The sequence below is a fragment of the Aphelocoma coerulescens genome, chromosome 24, assembly GCF_041296385.1.
Source record: "Aphelocoma coerulescens isolate FSJ_1873_10779 chromosome 24, UR_Acoe_1.0, whole genome shotgun sequence".
In the NCBI taxonomy this organism is placed as follows: domain Eukaryota; kingdom Metazoa; phylum Chordata; class Aves; order Passeriformes; family Corvidae; genus Aphelocoma; species Aphelocoma coerulescens.
In genome coordinates this window covers 3,136,595-3,162,682 of record NC_091037.1, presented here as the reverse complement: position 1 = coordinate 3,162,682, position 26,088 = coordinate 3,136,595, and the positions used below count along the sequence as shown (strand labels likewise).

The following is a 26,088-nucleotide window of genomic DNA, read 5'->3' as shown; positions in this document are numbered from 1 at the left end:
GCTTTGGATGCCAGTAAAGCACAGCTGGATCTCTGCTGTGGAGATGGGACACAGAACCACACGGATTTGGGGTGGCAGGGACATGACTTCATGTTCCTTTCTCCTTAAGCTTATCTGAGGGGAGGAAGCTGTGGACCTTATCTTTTTCAGAGTGGAAAAACTGATCTCAAGTGCACATGTTTGAAGCTGCAGCAGCGTGAGCCAGGCTGGCTTGACTAAACCACAGATTCTGACTGAGCCTAATTAGAAACCAGGATGCCTCCCAGCACTTAAAGGTTGCTTTCAAGATTATGATGCACTGACAAAACATATTAGTGAGAGGTGGGATGGGTATGAGCCACGTTTGGCATTTTCCTGCTTCGTGGCAGCAACAAGAAGCCCTGTGTGGAGATCAGAGCCCCTCGTGCATGAGGCTGGGTGAATTCACCCCACTCACGTTGTGGTGCTCAACGCCCAGTTAAGTGCACAAAGCTCCCAGAGAGGATGGGGTGGACTGAACTGGAGGTGCTGCTGATCTTAGAGCTAAATGTTGTTTAGATTTAAACCACAAGAGGAGAGGTTTAGATGTACTTTATTCAGAGGGTTGTGAATTCACAGCTGTGTCTGCTCCATCCCTGGAAGTGTCCAAGGCTGGGTTGGATGGGGCTTGGAGCAAGCTGGGATAGTGGAAGGTGTCCCTGTTCAGGGCAGGGGTGGCACTGGATGGGCTTTAAGGTTCTTTCCAACCCAAACCATCCTAGGATTCAATAAAGAACAACCCTGAGAACACCAGGCTCTCAGAACTGATCTGTAGAGAGCAGGCATTGCAGTCTGCCAGCTCCTAAATCCTGCAGGATTGTCTGTGAGCAGAAGTGAGGATTTAAAGGGTTCAAGAAGGGCCCTGTAGCAGTTTTTCACACGTTTCTTTCCAGGATTTGTTTTGCTCCCCATCCTGCACATGGCATGGCAGTGTTGGATGGGGCTGGGAAGGGGCTGTGCCAGGCTGGTGGTGAGGGCGGGGCTGGTTTATACTGGGTGCCACTGGGACCCCCTGCAGACCTCCTCATTCCAGGCCAGCAGGTGCTTTGCCCATCCAGACCCTGCCCAGCTCCCTCCTGCTGTTCTCCCGAGTTCCAACATCCATCTTTGCTTGTGCTGCTGCTCACAATCCCTGTGTGCTGTCTGCTCAGAGTTTGCTGTTTCCCTGGAGCCAGGGTTTTCCATCTGAGGCCATGGAGCTGCACCGACGTCCTCTGGCTCTGAGCACAGAGCTCAGCCACCCCTAACAGGTCCCCTTGCCTTCCCTGCAAGCACATGATGAGAGGTTTGAGGCTGAGCAGACAGCTGGTACACTCTCCCGGGGCAGCCTCTGTGTCTGGGCCTCCGTTGTTTTTGTCCAAATCCCATCTGACTCCTTTCCAAAAGCGGTTCAGTCTGCAAAACCAGACCAGGTGCCTTTGGTCAGGCTCATTCCTGAAATACCAGCTAGGAGCAAAAAAGCAGTTTGGGTTGGTTTTTAAATAAGTAGGAAGTTCGTTTCAAACCGGTTTTGGGTTTTTTTTTTTCTCACTTAAAGCATTTGAATCTTCCCTTATGGTTTCCAGATAGAAAACTGACCTTGCTTGGAGCAGTCCCTGGTCTTAGACCTGATGCATTGCATCCTCTTTTAGGAGAGCTTCAGAATTGCTCAGTGCCGTGCTGCAGCCTCTGAAACCTCACCTCTAATGCACATTCTCTGCACCTTGACCTCTCTGGTGTTTCACAAAGAGTAAAACTCCCAGCAGGTCAGACGGGAGGTTTTGCTTTCCCATTCCACTCCTTAATTTGCCAAAACAGTGAGGGGAAAACAAAAAAGCCCAGTAGACCTCACCAGCCAAACTTGGTGGAAGAGCCTGAAAGCTCTGGTGGCCTCTGAGCTTTGGTTTCATTCTGCATCCCTGTTCCCTGCCAGGCTTTGTCCTCCAGACTGCATTTCCTCCCAACAGTGCCACTGGCACAGGGCTGCTCCAGGGCTCCTGATGCTGCCAAGGAGATGGGCCCTGATTTGGGAGAGCAGCTTTGCCAACCTTCTGTGCTGGGGCCTTTGCAAACTTCCCCGAAGCATCTGCTTTGTTTCTGCTGCTGGGTTGCCCTGAATGGTCCTTTTGTGTGCTCTGCCTGACGCCTCGACCCGGCTCTGGAGAAGCCTGAGATAAATATGCCAGCTCCTGTTCTGGAGTATCCCCCGGCCAGCGTGCCTGCCCTGTGCCCAGCCTGTCCCTGGGGGTGTCAGTAATGATGTTTGCATTGCTGTGTCAACCCCAGCTCTTATCGTGTAACTGGAGAGGGACCCAGGGAGCGGGGAGAGCATTGCTGGGCCTCTGCTCTCGGGGTCGGCTGCAGGGACACCGATGGGATGAGCCCTTTGCCACTGAGCTGTGTCCCCTGACCAGTGCCACGATGTGCTGTTGGATCATCTGAGGGGCAAGCAGAGGAGTGTGAAACGACAGCAGAGCTGTACCCCTGCAGGGTGGCAGAGGCTGTTCCCTTGCACCCCTGAGCAGCCGGCCTTTGATGCCTGAAAAAGGGTTTCCGCTGGATATATTTGAAAATTTCATTTATATTTAAGCCCAGGGAGCAGACAGAAGTGTTTCTGCCTCTAGGACTCGCAGTCCAGCTGCTGGAGTGTCCCCAGTTCCAGGCATCACCCAGAGGGAGCCGCTGGGAGCCCGGCCCTGCCCGCGCTGTCTCTGGACAGTGTTTGGCTGCTTTTATCTCTGCAGCCTGGCTGGGGGAGTCGGCTCTCTGTGCAGACCCTGCATTGCTCAGCATCTAATCTGCACTCAGGCAGGCTCAGGGGGCAAGGAGAGAGGGAGATAAGCATGAGGGGGAAAGGTGGGAGTGGAAAATAACATCTTTGAGGGGACAGCAGGAAACCTGGGCTCGCTTGCGTCTTGGGAATTGCTCAGGACATGGCCAAGTGAGTGTTTCCTGATTCCCTTTTTCATTTTTTCCCCTCTATTCTTTTTCCCCTCTTGAAAACCAGGAGGAAAAGCTGCCTAGTAAGGCATTGCTTGGGAAATCCCAGCTTGGGGGATGCCCTTAGAAATGTCACTAGAAAGTGTCCCAGGTGGGTGGAACCTTGATCCACCTCAAGACAGTTCAGTTGCAAAGATTTTCTTTGTACTCTTCCTCTTTTTACCTGGATTTCCAGTGACCATCATCTGCTCAGTCCAGTCCTTGCCTACACCTGGAGAGGAGATCTCTGCACGGAAGATGTTTCAGTTTGTTTGTTGTTGTTTGCTTTTTGCTGTGGAGAGGTGAATCCAGATGGAGACTAAATGAGGGAAAGAAAGCAGGAAAGATTTCTAGCAGATAAAAAGACATTCTTGCTTCTGGATGAGAGGGATGGGAGGTGTTATTTGAGAGGAGAGGTGGGGCTGTGGAGCAGGGCAGGAAGAGGAGGTGATCAGCTGTGTGTCCTTTCGAGTGCCTCACGCTCCAGCATGAAAGTCACCACGTGAGTGTCACACAGTGCCCTCTATTATTAAATTTGGGGATCCACCCCCCCTCCCAGAGATCAATAACCCCACGCTCTCTGTACAGGCAGGGCTGGGATCACAGGATGCTCATGGCACGTTCTGTGTACTGCAGGGATTGATGGTGTCTATTCCTTGTCTGCCCTGAGGAAATCAATAACTGGCCTCTGCAGGCACCTGTGTGGCAGGTGACGAGCTGAGCTGCTCGAGGTCGTTGAGGAGGGCACCCGGCAGCCTTTGAAAAAGAAAAGGATTTTGATCCAGAGTAGTCCTCATGTCCTACTTTCCCAGTCCCTTGGGCCAGCTTGTTCCTAGAGCAGGGCTCTGAAAGCAAAGAGAGGAGAACTGGCTCCTCTCAGGGATGATCTAAGGAATCTGGTATTTCTGCTGTCTCAAATCCTTTCTGTTCGCTCCAGCTGTCACCTGTTTTGTTTCTCCTGTGCCTGTCATTAGCATCTTGGTGACAATTAGGTGAGGGATGACGTGGTGGGGTTGTGATTTAGTTTCTGGTTATGATTTCTGGCTGTGCTGTGGCAGCTCTGGGTGCCCAGGCACTGATGGGAGCTGTTGGTGTCTGTGTGAGCCCAGTGCTGCTTCATCAAGGTGGAAAGAAACTTGGACTCAGACCCCTCTGGCTTCTGTCACTGCTTGAAACCCAGCTCGACCCCAAACGGACCCAAATTTTACATGCAATACACATTTCCCCTCCATTCAGCCCGAGCCCAGGAGTGACACAGCCTCATTCAGAGCGATGAAAACAAATGCAAATCCCTGTGCCGTGGTTTGTTCTGCTGGATTAGCCCATTCCCCCCCCAGATTGATGCAGGGGCATTTGCAGGTGTTTTCTCTGTGGCAGTCCTGGCATGCAGGGCTTTGGGAGAGTGGCCACTGTGGGCTCTGGGAAGGGCACTGCTAAGAAAAGGGTTTTTGCCAGGATAAAAGGGTGTATGCAGAATCCTGACCCTTTAGACCACATATCCTTCCATGCCTGGGACCCTTCATCATTCCTCCAACCTTCTTGCAGCACCCAAGGATTATCACTGGGAAATAAAGCGGCCCTGCTAGGACGGGCTTTTAAATTTTATTTTCTTTTATTTGCTCAGGGGTATAAAAATGGTATCTTTTAACCTGTCAGTTTGCATTTACAACACATCTGAGGTTTGAAAGAGGCTGTCCAAAATGAAACCCAAGAGTAATAGGAGTGTGTTAGGGGAGCCAGTAGGCATTGAATAGTCTCTGTGGTGGCAGAAAAGCCTTAGGCTTCAACTGATTGCTAATTATGTGGCTTTATTCCTTTTTAAGAAAATACCATGCAAGGTTTGTGAAGGAGGTAAAGTGTGTTAATCTGTGCAGAGTTACCAGTTTCGGGCTTGGTGGTTTTTTCTTTATTTCCCCCCCCTTTCATTTTTTTTTATTTTGTTAAATTCCCATGCCTCAATTTGCTTTTACAGCCTGGTTTGAAAACGAAGCCACATTCCCAAGTTCTGCCACCCATCTCTTGGAGCCCCTGTGTAAAGGGCACAAGTTATTCCACCTTAAAAAAGAAAAGGAAAAAAAAGAAAAAAGGGGAAAAAAAAAAAAAAAAAAAAAAAAAAGAGAAGAGCTCAAAACCCACGCTGTGCAGAGAGGGAGAGAGTTACAGCAAGTGGGCCCCCCGCTTTTCTCCGAGGGGGAATGTAAGCAGATCCTGCCTGAAACTGCTTCACTCAGCAGTTTTCAGCTTGTTTTAATTGGCCTGGCCTGAAAGAATTCTGAATGCTGTACCTGTGCCAATGAAAATGCAAATGTTCCCCCAGCCGAGGCTCGCAGGGTCTGTCCCCAGCTCGGGGAGGGGGCACGGACACAGGGACGGGGTGGGAAACGGGGAGGCCTTGCCCTAACTCAGCCTTGGGAAACAAAGGGCTTTGGAAAACGGAGCATGAGCAGGGAAAAATGCAGGGTTACCTGCTGGAAGTCTGGCAAATCCAGGAGCTTTGTGCTGCCTGGCACTGGGCTGGGGGATCCTTTTCTTAGCTCTTTCTGTTTTGGTTTAGCTGGGCAGTTTTCCTGTCAGAAAGGTGCCCTGGGGCATCCCTGCAGCCCCTGGGGATGGTGCTGCTGGGTGTCCTTGGAAAACTGAGCTCCCAAACTGATGCCAGACTCCCACAACCTGCAGGGATGAGCAGGGTGGGACCGGTTCCATCGAATGGGAACTGTCACTGGTTTGGGGTGTGTCTGTAGGGGCACAGGTCAGGATCCTCCCCATGCAGGCCCCCTATCCCATTTTTATGCTGTTTGTTCCCGTGGGATGCTGGCCCTACACAGGGTTGTCCTTGAATCCCAAAATGGTTTGGGTTGGACAGGACCTTAAAGATCTCCTTCCAGCCCCTGCCACGGGCAGGGACACCTTCCACTATCCCAGGATGCTCCAACCTGGCTTGGGACATTTCCAGGGATCCAGGGCTGCTCTGGGAAACTTGTTCCATCCCAAAACTTATTTTTTTTTTACGCTGTGCATCTCCATGGAGAAGCTGCATGGACCCCAAAAAACCCCAACATACACCAAAGCAGCAACAACTCCTCTGAAACAACTGAGTTTTGTGTATTTCCTGTGGGTTTATATCCCCCACATGGGGCTGGCTTCCAATATTCCTCACAGACTGAAGTTTCTCGTGTGCTGGGCATCCCTCAGGGTAACCATTCTTAGTGCAGATAACTCCACAATACCAATATTACAAATTAAAAGCACGTTTTTAGGCACCCATAAAACATCCCTCCTCCTAAAGGACACATCCTAAAGTTCTGGAATGAGAGAGTAAGAAAAATTACCTGGCTCAGCTTCTTTTTCTGCCTCATGTCAAATAAAAGCCCAGCTGTGAATTGGGAAAAGAATTAGTTTTCAATAACTGGTTGATCAATTCTTTTCTGTCTTTGCAACTCCCTATTCAGTAATGAATATGCATCCTCTGCATTTTTCCAGAGAAATATCCAGCATCGTAGGGTATTTAAAATTAGATCTGTATACATTTACAGAGTAATGATTATTCTGAATTTCATCCGAGGCAATTAAAAAAGCATCATGATGACATTTAAGGTGATATTTTTCTCCCCTATGTTAAATAATTATAAATAATAATAATGATTAAACAAATTATTCTGTTCCTCCCAGTCTGGATCAACCTTTAGGTTAATAATCTAAATCATTAAAATTCATCTGTCTCTCCAAGGATTGAGTAGTTAAAAAAAAATTGGAGGAACCTTTCTGCAGAAGGGTGATTGATAATTACCAAAGCAAAGATGTTTTGTGGGTGAAAAATGGGGCAGCTCAGCAGATTGATTGGGTTTGATCCTGCTCAGGTTGAGGTGATGTTTGCAGCAAGTAAACACAGCCCAGTTTTAGCAGCTGCCATCCTCTTTGGGGATGATGCAGGGTCAAGTCCAAGCCAGCTTCCTACCAGGCAGAGCTGTGGGGTGACCTCAGGTCACTGAGGGTCATTTTTGGAGATTATCTGTTAATTATATCAGGAGTTAGGCCCTTATACCTGTAATTTTTTATTATTTTTCCTCAAACTGCCTCCGTGAAGGAGATTTTTCTGGACTAATTTCAACCATTTAAAATCCAGCTGTGGAGACTCTGCTGGTGTCCATCATTTCCTCTGCTTTGGGGTTGGTTGACTTACCCCCAGAGCTGCCTAAATCTCTTTATTTAGGATTTAAAGCACCAAAACAATGAGTTGAGAATGGAAAGTCAACTTTTAGCACCCAACTTCTAGGGAACCCAACTTTTCGGAGGTTATAGCTGAAAGGTGAGCAGGGTTTGACCCCTCAGCCTCTTTACCTGTAGGCATTGCAACAACAATGTAAGGAAAAAAACCCAAATTTTTAGCTTTTCTGTTGAGCAGAGCAAGGCAGGATGATTTCCCTGCAAGGTGTTTGGGCTCTTTTGGACACTTCCCTGGATAATCAGAGGCTCCCCTGGCCACGAGGAGCCGAGGCAGGATGGGTTTCCAATGAGGGAAGGGAAGATCAGGCTTTCCCCATGGGCTTTATTGGGCTGTGCTTTGCTCCACCTCTTTGCAGACTTTCTCAGGAGTTATCTGGGTTCATCCATCTTCCCCTCTCCCTCTGGGCTGTTAAATCTTTTCCCACCCTGCTACAACCAAGCCTTCACGGTGTCTTTATAAATTGCATTTTTTTGTTGTTGTTGTTGAATGTGGCTGAGGTTTGCAGGAAAACACCTCCCCTTTAAAGGAGTTGGGACCAAATGGATTCCCTAAATACAGAATATGGAATAAGGGGATATAAACACCCCCTTGAAAGGAATTGGGACCAAATAATTCCCTATATAAAGAATACAGACTAAGGATCTAGAATGAGGGTATATGAACACCCCTTTTCAAAGGAATTTGGACCAAATGGGTTCCCCACATACAAAACAGAGAATGAGGATAAATGAACACACCTTTTCAGAGAAATTGGGACCAAATGGATTCCCTAAATAAAGAATATGGAGTAAGGATATAAAATAAGGGTGTAGAAACAACCTCTTCAAAGAAATTGGAGCCAAATCGATTCCCTATATACAAAATATAGAATAAGGATATATGAACACCCATTTTCAGAGAAATTGGAGCCAAATGGATTCCCTAAATACAGCATATAAAATAAGGATGTAGAATAAGGATATATAAACACCCCTTTCAAAGGAAATGGGACCAAATAGATTCCTAAATACAGAATATGGAATAAGGGTATATAAACCCCCCCTTCAGAGGAATCAGGACCAAATAGATTCCTAAATACAGAATATGGAATAGGGATATGCAACCCCCCTTTCAGAGGAATCAGGACCAAACAGATTCCGTTTATCTGGAGTACAGACTGAGGATATACAGAATAAAGCCAAAATATGGGGGATTATGGAGTTTGTTCTGATTTCGCTGCACACAGACCCTGGATGTTGGTAACTCTCCTCTGTCTCCCTCTCTTTTCCCTACTTCCCCCCTTTAAACACATTTTTACACTCTCATCTCCCATCTCCTCTCTCCCCTGTCTCCTCAGCACCTCGGTGCTGTTATCCCAGCTCCCGCTGGAAATCCAGGGATTCTCCTGAGCCCAGCCCAGCAGGCAGCCCCTGCTGCTGCAGACAGACAGACAGACAGACAGACAGACTGCCGTTCCCTGGAGAACAGCCCTGCTCAGGAAATGTAGCTATTTCCGCTCTGCCTGCAGTCAGGAAATGAGGAGGAGGCAGCACTGGAGATATTTTTTGAATTTGACAGGATTTTTTTTTTCCTCCCTTCGGAGCAAGGAATGCTCAGCCTGGCTGGGCCTGCAGCAGGGGGGTGCTGGAAGGCAGAGAGGTGCCATCGGATTTTGGGGTTGTGACTGATTTTGGGGTTCTGTCAGAGCCAGGTTAAGGTCTGGGATTTGAAAGCAGAAAGATGGGGTCAAATGATCCAAAGATTCGAAGCCAAAATAGGAAACGTGACCTCATAAAGCGTCTCTGCTTTCCCTTGCTGACGTCCTCATTTGCTTGTTTGACTTTAAACCAATTTTCTTTTGGGTTGGTTTTTGTTTCATTGTTTGTTTTAAATGATTTCAATTCAAATTGAATCGTTTTAATTCTGTTCAGAATCCAGAGCAGCACCTTTTGGGTGCTGCATGTGTGGAAATTCCCATCCGATCCCAGTGCACTGAAAAGGGATTCAGCTCCCAAGCTCTAATATTGGCCCACTTTTACATTAATTTTAAATAGACTCTCTTCAAATTAATCTCATGAGATTGTAAAGCAGTCAAGGGTGCTTTAGTTTTAATGGAAGATGTGTGGCTAATCCCCAAGATTGTTTTAAAAATCTCCTTCTTATTAGTGGGAATATCCTGAAAATTCCTACTGTGAGTAGTGCTTGAAACATTGAAAGTGTTTCCAATGGCAATGGAAAAATAGTAATGGTGATCATTTAGTGGTGTTTGAGAAATTTGTTGTTTTTAGAGTTAAACAGAGGATAATCCTTGCAAAATATTTCAAATTTAGCTATTTTCAGAAACAGGCCCAGACTTTCTCTGAAGGAAGGTTTTCCTCTTTTCTTCATAAAAAAATACATTTGAACAGGATTTGCCATTTCATCAAAATACTGGCTATTTTAAAAATGCAATGTGTGTTAACTAGGGGTGGATTGAAAGGATTCTGTGTCGACGCTGGATTTTTCTTAAATATATGAAAAAATAAGAGTAAAGCTATGGTCAAAACTATGCAGAAGTAAAAAGCAAAAAGTAATTTCCAGTGAGAGATAAAACATTTGTTTGGAAGTTTTTGAATGGGGCTTTACAGGATTTAAAGGTTTTTCCTGGTGTTACTCCCCACAAAAATGTTGTTGCACCATTATCCTGATTTTTCCCAGGGTGTTTCCACCACGGTTCCCTTGAATCTTGTGGGATTATGGCTGAAATATGAACTCCATTTGTTGATGTTTTGGAGCCAGAGTTCCAAAGGAGAGGCCAAAATCCTGCCATCACCTTGGGAAGGGCCTCTGCCCTAAGTGTGGCTATTCCAAGAGTTCCTACAGCAAACCTTTCCCAAGGGAGGGATGCATGGAGCAGCTGCATCTGCACCCCAAAGGGGTCAGATCTTATGTCTGTACCACACCTGTGGTGTTTAGGGGATAGAGATGTGTGCTTGAAATTCCAAACTCAGATCCAAGCTGGATTTTCGTGCTGGGGAGCTGCAGACCCTTGGTGTTTTTCCTGCAATCCCATAATCTGCTTTGCTGTGCCATGCTGTGGTTTGCTTCCCACAGGTGGAATCATGGAGTGGTTTGGGCTGGAAAAGACCTTAAAGATCCTCATTCTGTGTTTAGGTTGGCAAAGGAAGTTGAGTGTGCCCCGGGTGCAGCTCAAAGAACAGGATTGCAGGTCTGGAGAGCCAAAAAGGGGGGAGAAAAGGGGAAATGATTTTCTCATGGTCATCCAGGAGAGAAGCAGGCAAAGATAAATCTGACCTGTCATTCCCTCAGCACCCACTGCCTCCCAAGCCTTGTCCCAGATCCCTGATACGCCCCCTGAGTTCTGCTGTGGCCAAGGAGACGCAAATATTGTTCCTCACACATGGAGAGCTGCTCACATCCCCACCAGACATCCATCCCAGCCCTATTAGCACCGTCCATCACCCAAGTGGGTGTCTGAAGGCTCAGTTAGGCACTTGGGATTTGGGCTGGTGCCTGCAAGAGGAGCGTCCAGCGTGTTTGGTTTGGGTTTCTGTAGCAGAGCACAAATAGCATTTGTTCATGAGGCAGAGCAGGGACACGGTGCCAGAAATAGAGGCTCCCGACAATCCTACAGGATGTTGCTGTGGTGTTATCGTATGATTCATCCACTATGAGGCTGAACAATTGGTAACCTCAAGACACTCTCACTTTCACGCCCTCTGACACACATTCCACCGAGGACAAATATCCTCTGCATGAGTAAAACCTTAGGGCTGGGGTTTTTAGCTCAGAAAGGTCACTCTGTGAGTGTTCAGATGTTCAGTTTTCGCTTTGCTGCCCAGTCCTTGAGTGTGGGGAGGGTTTTCTGTGAGTGCTGTGACGTGCTGGCTTAGGAAATCTTTTTTGGATGCTGATCATAGTGATGGCTGTGGAGAGAGAGACTCCAAAAAGCCCATGGTGGAAACCACTGAAATCAATTACAAAGAGAATAAATTTGGCCCAGATGTTGTGATACAACTGAGCTGAAGGCAGGAGGGAGCTGGGCTGAGGAACAGATCCAGGAAAGCTGGAAAAGACGTGGCCAGAGGCATTCAGGGCCTTGCATGAGGGTTCTTCTCCTGAAAAACTTCTTGCTTGGTGGCAGCGATGACACCTGGTACCAGGTGAGCAGCTGGATTTGGAGACTTTTAGTTTCAAACTTGCACATCCTGAACATCCCCCACCATGGAGAACAGCTGGATAATGGATGAGCTTCTACACAACCCCTTCTATTGGAAGCGTTTTGTTACTTTGCCATGGTTGAGGGCCACCACTGGCTGCGCACTTGGTGATTAATTGGATTTAATTTACTCCTGGACCCCCCTTTCCGAGCTTGGCTCTTGCTGGTGGTCGCCCCTCCAGGTCTGGGCTCTTTTCCCTTGCGAGCTCGCAGCACTAGATGGCAGTGTAATGGCAAAAACCTGCCCTGCCGGGGAGGAAAAGTCAAATTTCACCCCCAAAACCACCCGGGATGAAATTTAAAATTTGAATTGAAAACAACCCGACCTTAAAAAGGCCTCTCCAAGCTCCTTAAATTCCCGTAACGGGCTCTGGGAAGAACCAGGGCGAGATCTCCACTGATGACCCAGTGGTACAGGAGTGATGCCAATTTATGCCACCCACGGATTTGGCCCACAGCAGTATCACAGCCAAATTTGTACACAATATTTGGTCAGGAGATTTGGGTGATGTCTAAAATGCAGAAGCACCAAAACAAACAAACATGACCTTTTCCTTCAAAATGAAGCTCATGGTTCCTTACCAGGATCATGTTTGGAGTTGCTTTGCAGCCCCAGAGGTTGTGGTGCAATAAATTAAGCTGTGGATCATCTGATTTCAGATCCCTGCAGGATTCAGTCCTGATTTTGTGGCCCCAAAAGGGGATTTAAGTGGTGCACAGGTCTGGTTTTCTGTAGGGAAAATTCCATGCCATGGGAGCACAGGGGGTACGTGCGTTCACGTCTGCCTTCTGAGGTCTGGATTAGTGCCCTCATTTATGACCAAGCCTTTAAAAAAGGAGGAAAATGTCACAGTATAGAAAAATAAACAGGGTAAAAATAAATGGCAGAAAGACCACTCTAAACGTGGCCCTTTCTGGACGTCACCAAGAGAGCTGCTGGCCCGGAGTGAGATCTGAAGGTCTTTGTTAGGAAACATTATTGCTGAGATTTTCGCTGTTTGGATTTCCTGTTTTCCTCACTTCTGGACCCTTTAACTTCTGTAGTCTAAGCAGGGTCAGGTCTGGTCATCTGTGGGGAAACAGGCTGGCTGTGAACAACAAGTGCTGCTGTAGGTGAGTGCTGGGGAGGTGCTGGAGCCAGCCAGGATCCTCAGCACACGCTGCTCTGACCTTCTGGGCACTGCTGGCCAAAAGACTTCCCTGTCTGAGCTGTATCTGTCTGGATGAAAAATACCCAGCCTTGGTTTTGAAACATTGAGTGATGGAAACCCACCCACTGTCCTTCAGGAGCGCCGGCAGGGGGGAATTGCCTTTGGCTGATAAAAATGAGTGTCTTGGATTTGGTCAAAACCTACTTAGGTTTAATCTCCTTGTCTCTGTGTGTGTGGTTCTACCTGGCTGTATTTCTCAGGGAAATTTTTTGTACAAGGTTTTGATGCCCAGATAATGATATGCTCCAAAAGATGCCCCATTGTTCAGATAAGATGTGAAATTCTGATGGGAGCCAACTGATCTCTCTCAAAAACCGTAATATTTTTTAGGATGTGCCAAAATCCAAATTTGGGTCTGACCATCCACAAACCCCCCCAGGCAGTATCAGTGTCATAAATGCTTTTAGCAGTCCTGGGCTGGGGTGGGGATCTCTCTTTGTGTCTCCATTGGCTGGACACCGGGACAATTTTCCCTGCAAGAAGGGGTGAAAGGAAAGCAGTGTAAAGGTGCAGGACTGAAAATAAAGGTTTAAAAGTCCCACCCACTCGTTGGCAAGGGACTATAACCCCGTGCTGGTGGGGGCTGTTATGCTGTTGTGTAGGATTGTTTGTCGCTGTGTGGTGTTTAACATTTCTCAGAGTGCAGCGATGGAAACTGTACAACACGGCCGGGTACCAGGTGAGCCTGGCAGTCAGTCTGTCTGTCAGCTTTGTGTGGAGTCTGAAGGAACGGCTGCCCGGGTGTGCTGAGCTCATTTTTCCTCCTGCACATGCTTTTGGTGTAAGATAAACTTGGTCCTGTGTCACCATCCTTGGGGTACGGCCAGGAATTCTGCTGAGTACCATCAGCATCCCTCTTCTCCTTTGCACCATTCAGTTTCCTACTTCAAACACCGTTTTTTGGCCAGCTGGCTCTGCTCTGGAAGGTGATCTTCATATGGCTAAAATGTTTCCTTCCCTTCCTGATTATCCATGGTCCGTTTTCTCACAGTTACAGAAAAGCCACTGGCTTTTCTCAGGGTCACTGTGGCACAGCTCATCCGTGAGTTCTTTGTGACAGTGAAATCTTTCCAGCCACAACTGGAATTAAGTTCAGCAGGGAAGACTTCCAGAGGGTTGGATTTGTCCCAGGACCTCCACCCAACTTTTTCGTTTTCACCTTCAAATCCATAGGTATAATTGATGAAGGTTTTTAGGGCTTCTCTTCTCATTTATGGGGCTGCCTTGAAGGAAGGCAGAGAAATCACCTGGGGTTGTATCAGTGCTGTTCATGTGTTTGTAAGAGGAGATTTGGGTCCGTGGGGTGCTGGATGGACCATGCCTGGTTCCAGTCAGGTTGTCAGGAATGCGAAGGTGTCAGGGCACGTGTGTGGAGCAAGAAGCCCCAGGGTGCTGCTGTGGTACCTCCACCGCGTTCCCAGTGCTCGAACGGCCCGGTGCTCCCATCCCTCCTCCTCCCGAGCAGGTGGACTGGGCAGCAGCCCCAGCTCTCCCACTCCCTGACCTCCCAGCAGCGCTGCTGCAACAGGACGTGGTGATTTACAAGGCCAAGGGCCAGCAGGAAATTCCGACCTCCGCCCCCCGGAGCACGGAGGAAGCCGGAGGAGCTCCGTGACTCAGAGCCGCGCCTGAGTCACCGCGGCCGCGGCTCCTGCGCTGCTGCTCCGCTCCTGACCCTGCCGAGCTCACCGTGCCCTGAGCCCAGCTGGAATTCGCTCGCACTGGGGTTACTGGAGGAGGAAATGCGTGGTGAAAAAGGCCTGATTTGGTTAATGCTATTCTTTAATAAACAACTTATGGCAGGTGCCTGGCAGCTTATGATAATTAACGGGGTATTTATTGGGATCAGAAAATACACGGAGCTGAACAAGTCTCTCATCTGTCCTTGGCTCGCTGCAGTGGGATGGGGTCATTGGCTGGCTGGCTGCAGATAATAAATCAAAGGGCTGGAGAAACTGCAGGAGAGAGGGCATGAACTGCCCGAACATTCAGCTCATTGTGGCAGCGAACGCGAAACTTTCCCAGCCACATTTTCACTTATCTCCAACCCAGTTATTCCCTGCAGGCGGCTGAGTCGTCTGGGTAAATAGAGGTCACTTTACCTTGCCCAAACAATGACTTTGCTATAGTGGGTGCCAGCTCTGGAGCAGCCACGGAATGAGCTTTAAAGGCTGGTCAGGAGCGGGGCTGCCAGGGCGAGCGGACCAGTCAGTCTGGCGTGCTTGGGGCAGGGTTTAGGATGCTTAGGGAGCTGCTGCTGTGGTGGGATCAGCTGATGCCGGGCTTGGAGTAGGGATGGAGTATGCAAACGGAGCAGAGTGGCTGAGGAGGAAGCGGCCAGGAGCTGGGGGAGTGGAGAAGGGATGACTTTCCTCTGATGTCAAAAATCCCATCATTCAGTGCTCGCCGTGAAAAAGGCGAGAGGAGAAGAATGTGGAGAGAGAGAGAGAGAGAGGAAAGGGAGGAGAAATGAAGGGAAAGGACACGCTCGTTTTTCTCCTGAATCTTGTAGGCTAAGCTTGTCCACCCTAGCAGGATGGAGAAATAAGCCTGATCCTGAGTGCCAAGTCCTGCAGAGCCTTGCAAGCCTCAGGGATTGTTCCCAACCCCATCCCGATCTGGACTTGGTTAGTACTGCCTTGATATGAATAATCAGGGAGATAAAAATTGTCAAGAAACTTACAGCAGTTTCCACAGGGCTCTCTTTGCCTTAGCTTTTGTTTCTGGCAGTTTGAATTTCCTGATCACTGTCTGTGTGTTCGTGCCTGATGCTCACAGGATTTCTGCAGGGCTGGGAGAGAGCACCAGGGCTGGATGGAAGTGAAGAAGCAGCAGAGCTGGAGCTGCCCTGGAGCTCTGTCCAGGTTCCTAATTCTTCCTTCCGAGGGGCTGAATTCAAAAAGGTGCCAGGTTTTGTCCTTCATGCATTTCGCTGTGTGCCGTTGCCTGTAATTAGTTTCTCAACTGAAAAAGCTTTCTCAACTGGAAAAAGGAAAAAAAAGGGAAAGGAAAGGGGGGGGAGAAAAAAGCAAAACCAACCCCCCACATTTTTGGCAATGGGTTGTTTTTCTAAGCAATTAATTAAGCGCTGATTTTAAAAGAACTTGAATGAATCCTTCCACTCTGTGTCAAGCATGGATTTTGTATTAATCACTTCAGTACTCGCTGGCTGAATAAGGACTGAAAAAAGATGCAGAGAGTAAAAATTTCCCCAGGAAATGAATCAGACGAGGAACCTATGCCTCATCTCGCCTCCTCCAAATGAAGAAAGAGAGGATTTTGTCAATGATGGGTCAGTTTACAAACGTGTCCTTTGCAGGGTGAGTCAGAGCGAGTGATCCATTTCACAGCGATGCAGCCACAGATGCAGCTGAAACCCAGCACTGAACGCCAGCTAAAGATAAACAGAAACGAATCCTCGTGCCCGTAACAGTCATGAGCATGAAAATGCAACCTGTCGGATGTGCTGGTGTGTCAGCCCGCTCTTGCTGCGTTTGAAACCTGTGTCAAAATTCCCTCTGGCTTCCATGGGAGCAGGGTAATCCCTTGGGACCTGGTCTGGTGATTTCCATTCACTGATAAGGAGGAAATGGGGATTTTTATAAGATAGAGCTGCTGTGGGCACCTCCAGCAGTGGTGCTTATGGGGTAGGGGAGAACGTTTCAGTGGGATCCAGTGTCCAGTCAAATGTGGATGTTCCCAGATGGGCATCACCCCTTTGTGATAAAAATTGGGAGCAGGTGGGAAGCGCTGCTGTCTGCGGAGTTGGCTGCAATGCATTGCAAGTTTGGAGTTTTCCAAAATGCTGGACAAATATTTATGTTTTCTTCCCCCAAGCACCAGCCTTTGTTAGCGTTAGAGCTGTTAAGGGACGTGCAAAAACTGTTGTCGTGAAAGCACCGTCAAGATTTGTTGCTGGTGTTTTGGTTGTGGGCGAGATAATGAGATTTAGCTGAGAATCTGAGCTGAAATATGAAAATTGTAATGGTTTTCCCCAGTGCCACTTTCCCCAGTGTTTCCTGAGACTAAACCTTGTTAAGTGTGTTAGTCCTTGTGGCTTTGGGGTTCTTTAATGGGTTTTCTGCAGCTTTCCAGGCTCTAAAAGTGTTTAGGCAAGAGGATGAAATATTTGGTGGGTCAGTGGTGAGATCACAATTTATTGCTGGCTGAGATCCATCCGTTGGTGTCCTGAAGTGGGATAAGAGGAATGGCTGAGACGCTGCAGGTCTTTCTTCAGGATGATGGACATCCTTGGAAAGATCTGTGTACTAAACCAGTTCCCAGATTAAATGTGTGTTCATCAGAGCAGTTTTTCAGCCTCTTGGCTCAATGACCATCCCAGTCTGCAAATATCAGCAAAGTGGCAACACTGGGGCAAAAAAAAAAAAAAAAAACCTTGGGAAGAGGATGGAGAATGGCAGACCTGGAGTCAAATTTAAATTTTCCAAGTCCCTGGCCAACACTTTAACCGCGAGTTCTCTTCTCTTTAGGGTTAAACGTTTCCTCTTACAAAAAGAGCCAGAGGCTCTTGATTATCCATGCAAAACAGGCCAGGGCTTTGATTTGTAAGGTTTTGTCTGCCACACTTTTAAACGGATGAAGCTTAATTTAGATCCCACAAGAAAATCAAACTCGACGGTGGAGACACAGCCCCACTTTCCCTCTCTTATCCCGAGGCACCATTCCCCACCCTTCCCCTTCCCTCCTCCCAAAAAAAGCCTCGTGCTTTGAAGGGAGCACATTTGGGGGATCGGTGCGGGGAACAATTAAAGCAATGATCTGTGTGCTTCAAGGAGAAAAGCGAGTGCGGTAGCTGTGCTTTGACAGGTCTTTGGAGGATTTCAAGGAAGTTACACCCACTTCATTCATGATAATCGGCTGTTTAACGCCGAGCAGCTCAGTGTTATGAATGAAAAGGGAGCGTGTTTTGGCTTGCAGAACAACTCGCAAATCTAATGCTTCACTCGTCAAATAACCAGCCACGTTCCCCCCCACCCCGACCCAAAAAAGGGGAAAAAAAAGGAAAAAAAAAAAAAAACCAAAAAAAAAAACTGACTTCATTCTTGAAATTAATGGATGTGGGGTTTAGTGGGGGGAAAAAAAATCCCACACCACCTAAAGCTGCATCTTCTTTTTCTGTAGGGATCCAAAACCCTTTTACCTTCCTTTGCCGTATTTGTAACTCTTTGTGGCTGGATGAGTTGGTGGAAAAAATGTAACTTCTGATGGACTTTGATGCAGCTAAAGCCAGGTCCTGGTGGCTTTTTGTGCATTTGATCAGAACGTGCTGAACCGTTGGATTTCACATCATTTTGGGGGCAAAAAGAAAACAGAAGGGAAGAGAGTATTAGGGGTCTGTGGAAGGAATAAGTTTTGATTTGGATGGATTGCAGAGGCTCTGTGGGCTCTGTGCTGTGCACTCATTGATGAGGAATACATGGATTTTTTTGGATATTGAAGCTGGATTTGTGGAGTGTCATAATTTCCTGGAGCTGCCCTGTGCCAGGTGCCTTCATCCCTTCTGGTTTATAGACTCCAGAGAGTTTTGGATGACTCCTGGGAGGTTGTTGGAGGCCAGTGCTGGTTAGGATATGTTGAATTAAAGGCAAAAATAGTTTGAGGGAATCTTTCTAACTTCCCTTATTCCCAATTCTTTGGGAATAAAACGGCTTTTTGGAGGAGCAACGTGCTCATCCATCCCACTGCCTCCTCCAGCAGGCAGGGAAGGGATCTGCCTGTGCCTGGGCAGGAAGGAATGCAGCTCCTTTGATCCCATGAACACCCACAGGTGGTTGCAAAACGTTTGTCATGGAGCTGAGCTGAATGTTTATTAATTGGAGTTTAGGAAGAAACGTGTGTAATCATTTCCCCTGCTGCTTTTCATCTGGATTCGGGGTAAAAGTGCCAGCTGGGATGGTTTTAATTCGAGCAGTATTTGACAAAGCATTAATTGGTGCATATATCGAGGGCTGTGCTGTGTTTGTGGAGCTGACCTCTCCCTGAAAGGGGGAGTTTTGCTCAAAGGAAGACAAAAAAAAATCAATTGGAGAAAACACAATTCCATCTGATGATCTTCCATCTTTGTCCAGCAGCTGGGAGCCTCCGATGGAAGGTGGGAAAACAAATTTTCCCCATCCTCTTAACACTAAAATAATTCCCAGAACAGTGTTTGGCTCAGGGCAGGATCTCACTGGAGCACTTTCCACTTAAAAGTGGGGAGAAAAAAGGGATGTTTGGGCAAAAAGGGCTGGAGGCAAAGGTGGGATGGGAGGGATCGTGGGGAATGTTAGAGAAGCTTCACTTCTTCATCTCCTACACAATAAATTAACGCCCTTCTTTCTTCTTTTCCTCCACAGAACTGTGTTGGGGGAAACCAAGAACTGAGCAGATCCTTTTTCATTTCCACTCATTTTCAGGGTGAGTGAATCCTCTTGTCTCCACTGCTGCTGTCGTGTCCTGTGCAGCTCCAAAGTGTGACTTAAGGTTCAGAGGAAAATCTCTTTTTCCTAATCTTTGCTCTGATAACACAGAGCTTAATTTAGCAGCAGTGAGGCAGAACATTTGGATTTTGTCATCCATTTCCAAAACTATTGTTGGCTCCTTATTCCTTTGTTTCCACACACCACCACCCCCAACTCGTTTCAGATTTACATTTTCTTGGAGGTGCCAAGAGATAAGTTAATGCCAACTTGATGATTAATTAGCTAATACTTTCCTCTGCCCTGAGATGGAAAGCCTTTATCTGAGTCACCTATTAATTATTATTTTATTTATTGCTGCATGGGTACATTTGAAGGGATTCAAGTTCCGCCCTCCTGAGAAATTTGGGCAGGAATTTATAGGAACAGGATGAAAGAAAGCCAAAGGAACCTTCAACTTGTTATCAGGAAATGTGTCTTTATGTTGAGATCAGGGTACTTTTTTTATCTATGTTTTGCAAGCCCCGAGCAATATCAGTGTCTCGTTGTCAAAATCACTGGAAATATGGAGTTTGAGGCTTTCCAGCATCCTCAGAGATGCAAAAATCAATAAAAAGCTTGATTTTCCAGAGGCTGAGGGAGTGGCTCAGCTGCTCCTGAGGTATCTCAGCCTACTTGCCTGAGCTTGGAAAAGTTGTGGGGAAAACACACCTGGGGCACTTCCTGTGGAAGTTTCCAGGAGCTCGGTACTGGTGCAAATCCCTTCTTTTGGGAGCTGGGAAGAGCTGCAGACATCTCCTCCCAAGTCAGAGTCTTTCCAGTGGGATATCTGGAATTGAAGATGGAGTTCAGGCCGAGGGAGTCGTTATTCAAAGTGCCATAAATGCATTAACACAGGAGCAGGGATGTAAGTTTAATTTAATAATGATAAAAAAGGAGGAAATTCGGGTTGGACAACGATGATAAATTTATTGCTGGTGAGTTGGGTTACCTCATTCTCCTGAAATCATGATTGGGGATGAGGTAAGCACGTATTTTATGGTACTTGTGAGAACCCTGCCTGTGGGCAGGAATTCATGCTGTAATGGGAGAGGTGCTGCACATCCCAGGGAAAATTCCCAGCAGGAAGAAACAGGAGGACACCACGCAGCAGGGAGTGCTGGAGAATTGCAGGAGCTCTGTGCACAAAGGTGAACCACCCAGGCAATCCCTTCAGCTTTGGGGGTTTGAAACAGCTCTGTGAGCACTGAGATCCAGCTCTGTCCCTCCTTCCCCACTCCTGGGTGTCCTAAAAGAGGTGACCCAGGGCTAACTGATGTCCCCAAGTGCCACTGCTGGGTAAATATTCGATGTGGAGTGCAGTGAATGACACCTGGGGGTGGAGATCCCATGGTAACACAGCCTGTGAACCGTGTGTGCTCATGGAATTATCACCCCAGCTTTGTCCTGCTGAAATCCAGCTCCAAATGCCTTTTTTGCTTTGATTAAGCCCTGGGCAGGGATGTGTTGGCACTGCTGGACTCAGGGCCTAAATTACATGTGCACTGAGTTATCAGAAGTCCTAAAACAACCCTTGATTTCAGTGGGGTTCATCTGTTCCTGGGGCAGAATTATCTGTGAATAATGGGCTGATTTAGGGGGGAGGGAGGAAGGGGGATCACTGGGAGAATTGGGAAGTTGAGAGAGAAAAATCTACACCAAAAGGGAATCTTTTCCCCTCACACCATTGTTTTTTTCTTCAGGCTTAACATGAAGTGTTTGCCTTGAGCCTTCCCAAAGCAAACTGGGACAGTGATGGTTCAAGGGGGAAGGGCTTCAAACTGAGAGTGGGTTTAGATTGGATATTAGGAAGAAATTCTTCCCTGTGAGGGTGGTGAATGGATGGAATAGGTTTCCCAGAGAAGCTGTGGCTGCCCCTGGATCCCTGGAAGTGTCCAAGGCCGGGTTGGACGGGGCTTGGAGCAACCTGGGATGGTGAAAGGTGTCCCTGCCCATGGCATGGAACTAGAGGAGCTTTAAGCTCCCTTCCAAGCCCAACCATTCTGGGATTCTGTGGAAATTCAGAGCTTTAAGGGCTGGGTTTGGCAGGGTGAAGGAGGAGTGGGAGGCAGCAGCAGCAGCTCCTTTCCCTCGCGTGTCTCAGCATTCCGTGTGGTCACCTCAGATGTGGGACAGGCTGCTCTGGTTACCTCCCTTCCTCCAGGAAATCTGAACCCCATCCAGCCTGCAGGAATGTGTGCTGAATTCCAGCCTGCATTAATGCTGCTCTGCTTTGCATGAATAACCAAGTATTGACAGAGGCAGGGTCCTGTGGCGGGTATTCCCCTTCCAGCCTCCTCCAGTGGCTCTAGGAAGGCTTGGGCTGGTGAATTGTTTAATTTCAGTGCCTATTTTTAATGAGATTACAGCTTTGAGGGCTGGTTGTGCATTTTAATTGCTGATGCTTTAATGCAGGAGCAGGGAGCAGAGCCCAGGTTTCCCCTTTGCCAGGTGAGCGCCAAAGGCAGCACATCAGTGAGCAATTCTCAGTGCACTGAATCCATTTCTTCCACTGAAAACGTGGAAATTCCATCTTTCTCTCCCCACAACTTTAGCAGGAATTGTGGTGAGTCAGGACACGAGGGAGCAGCTGGCAGCTGGGTGTTAAAGGCACTGAGAGCCTGGATGGGCAGCACATCCTTCTTCATTTCCTTGGTCTTCTCCCACTGCTCTGCTGCAGAAATGGATCTTCTTCCAGGACTTCCCATGGGATTTGCTATGGTCGCTGCATTTTATGCACAGGGCTGGGTGGAACATGGATGGCAGCACACTGAGTTGAGCCTGACACTTTGGGAATTTACTCTCTTGGGCACCTCAGATCCCCAAATTTCTGTGCGAGGAATCGGAGCCGTTTTGTGGAGCGAGCCCGAGATCACTGGGGCAGATTTCTCACTGTGTGAGTTTGACCTGCAAGAGTTGCAGCCCCTGTGAGGGTTTTATGGACCTTGTGAGCTGCAGAAATGGTGAGGGCAGTGCACTGAGAGCAAATCTCTCTCTTACAACTCCAAAGGGAATTCCCAGTCGAGGCAAAAGAGCGTTTGTGGAGCAGTTTCCTAATTTAGAGCAGTTGCTGGATGTTTCAATGTTGTGCCAGTGGACCAATGTCCAGCTCTAAATTTGGAGGGCATTAAGCTTTGTCCCGGGGCTCTGTGTCCTGATGACTTGGCATGGGGGAGCAGTGCTTCTCCTGGATTATGGAGCAGCTGGGAAAAGCAGGGAGATTAGAGCCAGTGGAGGTAACAAAAAGCAAATGTCATGTGAGGCTGAGGCTGGGGGGAAGCCACAGGGATGCTCGGGGTGAGCTGTGTCTTGCACAGAGCCCTCAGCTCATGGATGGTCAGGAAGCTGCAAAGAGAAGGGAAATCAGAGTGAGGAATGAAGTGAAAACAGAGAGGAAAGAGGAGCAAAGTGTCCCAAAAGTTTGGAACCAGCTGGTGGAGGAAGATGATGTCCCACAGATAGATGGGGTTCAGTCAACGTGTTCCTCCCAGAGAGGTTTTAGCTTTTCACAGGGCTCTTTGTCCAGGAGAGATGGGTGGAAATAGCAGCTCTGGGTCCTGCCTCTCCCTGCTTCTCTGAGGATTTATCTCTCTTTCTCCAGCTCCGTGCTCTTCCAAAGACCCCTCAGCCTGTGCTCTTCCCTGGAGATCCAAGCTCTTTCTCCAGGCACTGCTGTGTGCCTGAGGCTCAGCTGAGCAGGCTGCAGTGCTCCTGAGCATCCCCACTAATCCATTTCCAACATCAGAGGGAGCAGAGCTCCACGGAGGCACACACTTACCACCGCACTTGGAGCCTCTGAGCGCGGCCTGTGGCTGCAGGAGCTGGACAGGACTCACCATTATTAGCATTTTAATGGCATCAGAGAGGAGGTTTGGAGGCTGCAGTGGCTCGGGAAGCTCAGGATTGCTGGCAGGTTTGCAGCAGGAGCGAGGCGAGGCTCCTGATGTTTATTATATGGCCCATCAGGCCGTGCCCTGATCCTGCTCGCTCATCCATGCTGGGAACAGCTTATCCACGGTGCTCAGGGAACGCCACGCCAAAATCCTCTTGTAGCCCATCAGCAGGGCTGCCAGAGCACCTCACAAGGCTATGAAAGGAACAAAACTGTATCAGTTCTGTGGCTCCTTTTCCTTTCCAAGGAGCAGGGGGTGCTCGCCGTGATTAAATTGTTGGGGCTTTGTAGGAGGTTGAGGACTGAATAAAGGGGCTTTGTCAGAGGGGATGAGCTGCCAGGAGAGATTCCCCAGGGGAGTTCTCCCTCTGAGATGTCACATACCTGTGCTCTGGGTCACAGGTGCAGCACTACCCAGTAGAGCAGGACCTCCACGTTTTCAGCAAGTCATACGTGGTTTGGTTTTGGGGTATTTTTGTCCCATTCCTTCCGTGTGCGTGAGGCAAACAGGATGCAAGTGCTACATGTGGTTTATGATTTTTGGTGAAATATTCTGTCCTGGCTGTAGCTCTGAACTATCCTCATGCAGTGGGTGCTGCTTTAAACTTTGTGCTTTGCTTGTTTTAGAGAATCCCAGAATTTGGGTGGGAAGGGACCTTAAAGCTCATCCAGTTCCCCCCTGACGCCTTCCACTATCCCAGGTTGCTCCAAGCCCCTCCCAACCTGGCCTTGGACACTTCCAGGGGTGGGGAGTTGTGCTCTGGGGAGTTTCTCCATGAGTTTTCCAGTGTCCTTACGGGTCTGGAGAGGATAAGGAGTCAGGTATGGATGTGGGACAACACCTTCATGGATAACATCTCCTATCCATCTGTCTTTGAAATGTAACCCAGATGTTCCAGCCTCCTCCCGAAGCCCAGAACTAAAGGCAGGAGGGACTCTGTGTTTCCTTGAGCCCCTCGTTGCGTTCCTGGCACTGCTCCTCTCCTTCCCATCCCTATTTTCTGTTCCCTCCCCAATCCATTTGCTGCCGCCCTCTCCTCCCTCACTCAGCATCCTCCCGACACAATGCATTCCTTTCTGTGGTGAATCCCCTGCTCGATGCAAACATTTGCTGGCTCCTCTCTTTGGGATGCCTTTCAATGGGAAGGAGAGGGGAAAGGCTTCCTTGTTCCCAGTGCGAACCGGCCCTGGCAGCCTGGGTTATTTTGTCGGACGTGTGGCTTTAAGTGACGCCTTTGCCATCTGTTCCGTCTGCTAATTATGAATGCAAAACAAACGGAGCCCACAATTGCTTCATTTAGAATAAGAGAGATGGCAGTGACCAAAATAGTTTTATTTTGGTGTCAGATGCTCTTTTTATCCCTCCTGTCTCTTCCTAATCTAAAGCAGGTCTGGAGCACTTCTCCCTCTCCCGGTTTGCAGCAGTGGATGTTGCTCTGACAGACGGGACCAACTTCTACGTGTTCAGCCTTTAGAGCCTTTGAGGGACAATCCCACACGAGCAAGAGGAGGGAAAAGCTGCATTTCTCGGACTGGGAGGGCTGATTTCAGCTTCTGTGTTTTTAACTCAGCTCTGCTGGTCTTAGATCTGCAAAGAGAGACATCAGGGTACCTCCCCAAAGTTTGCCAGCAGCGGGTGAAGCACTTCCTGAGCCTGTTCCACCCCTGTTTCCTCTCACCAGAGATGAGTTTTGTAGCCAGCCTGGAAGGGGGTGGTGGGAAGGAACGATGCACTCTCCTGTGGCTGTGTCCAGCAGCCCAGGAGCTGCATTTTTTTGGCTTTTGATTGTGAGCGAATCATCCCAAAGGCTGGTGATCCTTCTCCTTTGGTGACTGGGCTGTAAGGAGCCCTCTCCATTTATTCGTTGGATGCTGTCAGCTCCTTAACATCCCCAAAATTGCTGCTGACTTCCTCCAAGCCATGGCAAATCATGGAAGTATCCCTGGCAGCACAGCCACGGATTGAGGTGATCTGGATTGACAAGATGGACACTCTTTAACTCCTCCTTCTTTCCCTCTCCAGCCATCACTCTTGCTGTGATATTCAACGTATTTAATTTTATTTTTTGGCTGGGTCTGTTGAAGGGCTGGCAGTGGTTTTATACCTACTAAAAAGCAATGTTCTGGACAGTAGAAGACCTCCCTCTTTCCTCCCCACAAATTGCCAAGAAAACTTGTCAGTTTGTGCTTAAACATTATTTTGAAATTCTACTCATTACTATCCAGTTTTCCTGAAGTTCCCATTATTCCTTTTTTTTTTTTTTTTTTTTTTTTCCCCCCATTTGGAAAGGAGTAGCAGGGGATGCTCTCCCAGTGAGAAATTATTTCTGGAAAGTTCTCCCTCCCTATTCTCAGCTCCCAGCAAACTGCCCTAGCCCAGCTGAGGCAGAAATATGTGGAGGACCCTGTCATGAAATGCCCAAATATGATATTAAACCCAGCATGGGCTGAGATCCAACAGATCCCGAACTGGGCTGGGTTCTTCCAACCCTGGGCAGCCAGGTCAGGATCCTGCCCCAGCCTGGAGGCCACCTGTGCTATAAAAATGATGGGAAATGCTTCAGGAAGTTCCAGCATGAGGGTTAAAGGTTCTGTTGGTGTCCCAGGCCTGAAGGATGATGTTGTGGTTTAAGCATTTGGACTGGAACCAAGAGATGTGAGATAAATCCCAGGCTTTGCTGTGCACTTCCTCTGTCAGCTCCTGGAAATCTCAGCTGCTCCCCTTGCTCCCATCCTCTGCCTGTGACCATTTCAGTAGTGAATTTAACTGATAATCCAGGTCATTTTCTGAAATCCTTGACTTTAGGGTTAAAATAGGGCTCCATCCCCATGTGCCTACAGGGGGGAAACAGTTTAAAGGTGGAAATTAAGGACAGAAAGCTGAGAAAATTTGAAGGACATGAATGAATGCCCTTTCCTGAGCCTGGTGACGGTGACAAACAGCCTGGATCGGTGACTGAGGGCTGGCAACACCAGGCAATGAAGGGAGGGTACATTTTTCCCTGGCTTTGGTAAGATTCCCAAAGAATGAGTGTCCAGGAGCAATGCTGAAAGGATCAATGCAAAGAAGAATCAGTTTTGTACCTCCAGAGCTGTGTTTTAGTAAGTTCTGGTCATTGAAATCCACT

General features: G+C 48.1%; 1 protein-coding gene across 22 annotated transcripts in view; it reads left to right on the top strand.

Annotated features, from left to right (window-relative positions):
• The window catches only part of LOC138098406 (uncharacterized), a 167,649-nt gene that overhangs the window by 98,610 nt on the left and 42,951 nt on the right, over window positions 1-26,088 (top strand). For 18 of the 22 annotated variants that reach the window (XM_068994963.1, XM_068994954.1, XM_068994948.1 and 15 more), the window contains one exon: window positions 18,967-19,027. The exons of the other annotated variants lie outside the window; for them this stretch is intronic. In XM_068994963.1, the coding sequence (XP_068851064.1) occupies window positions 18,967-18,994 (28 nt within the window). In that variant the 3' untranslated portion in view covers window positions 18,995-19,027. The remainder of the gene's footprint in view (window positions 1-18,966; window positions 19,028-26,088) is intronic. 22 annotated transcript variants of the gene reach the window in all.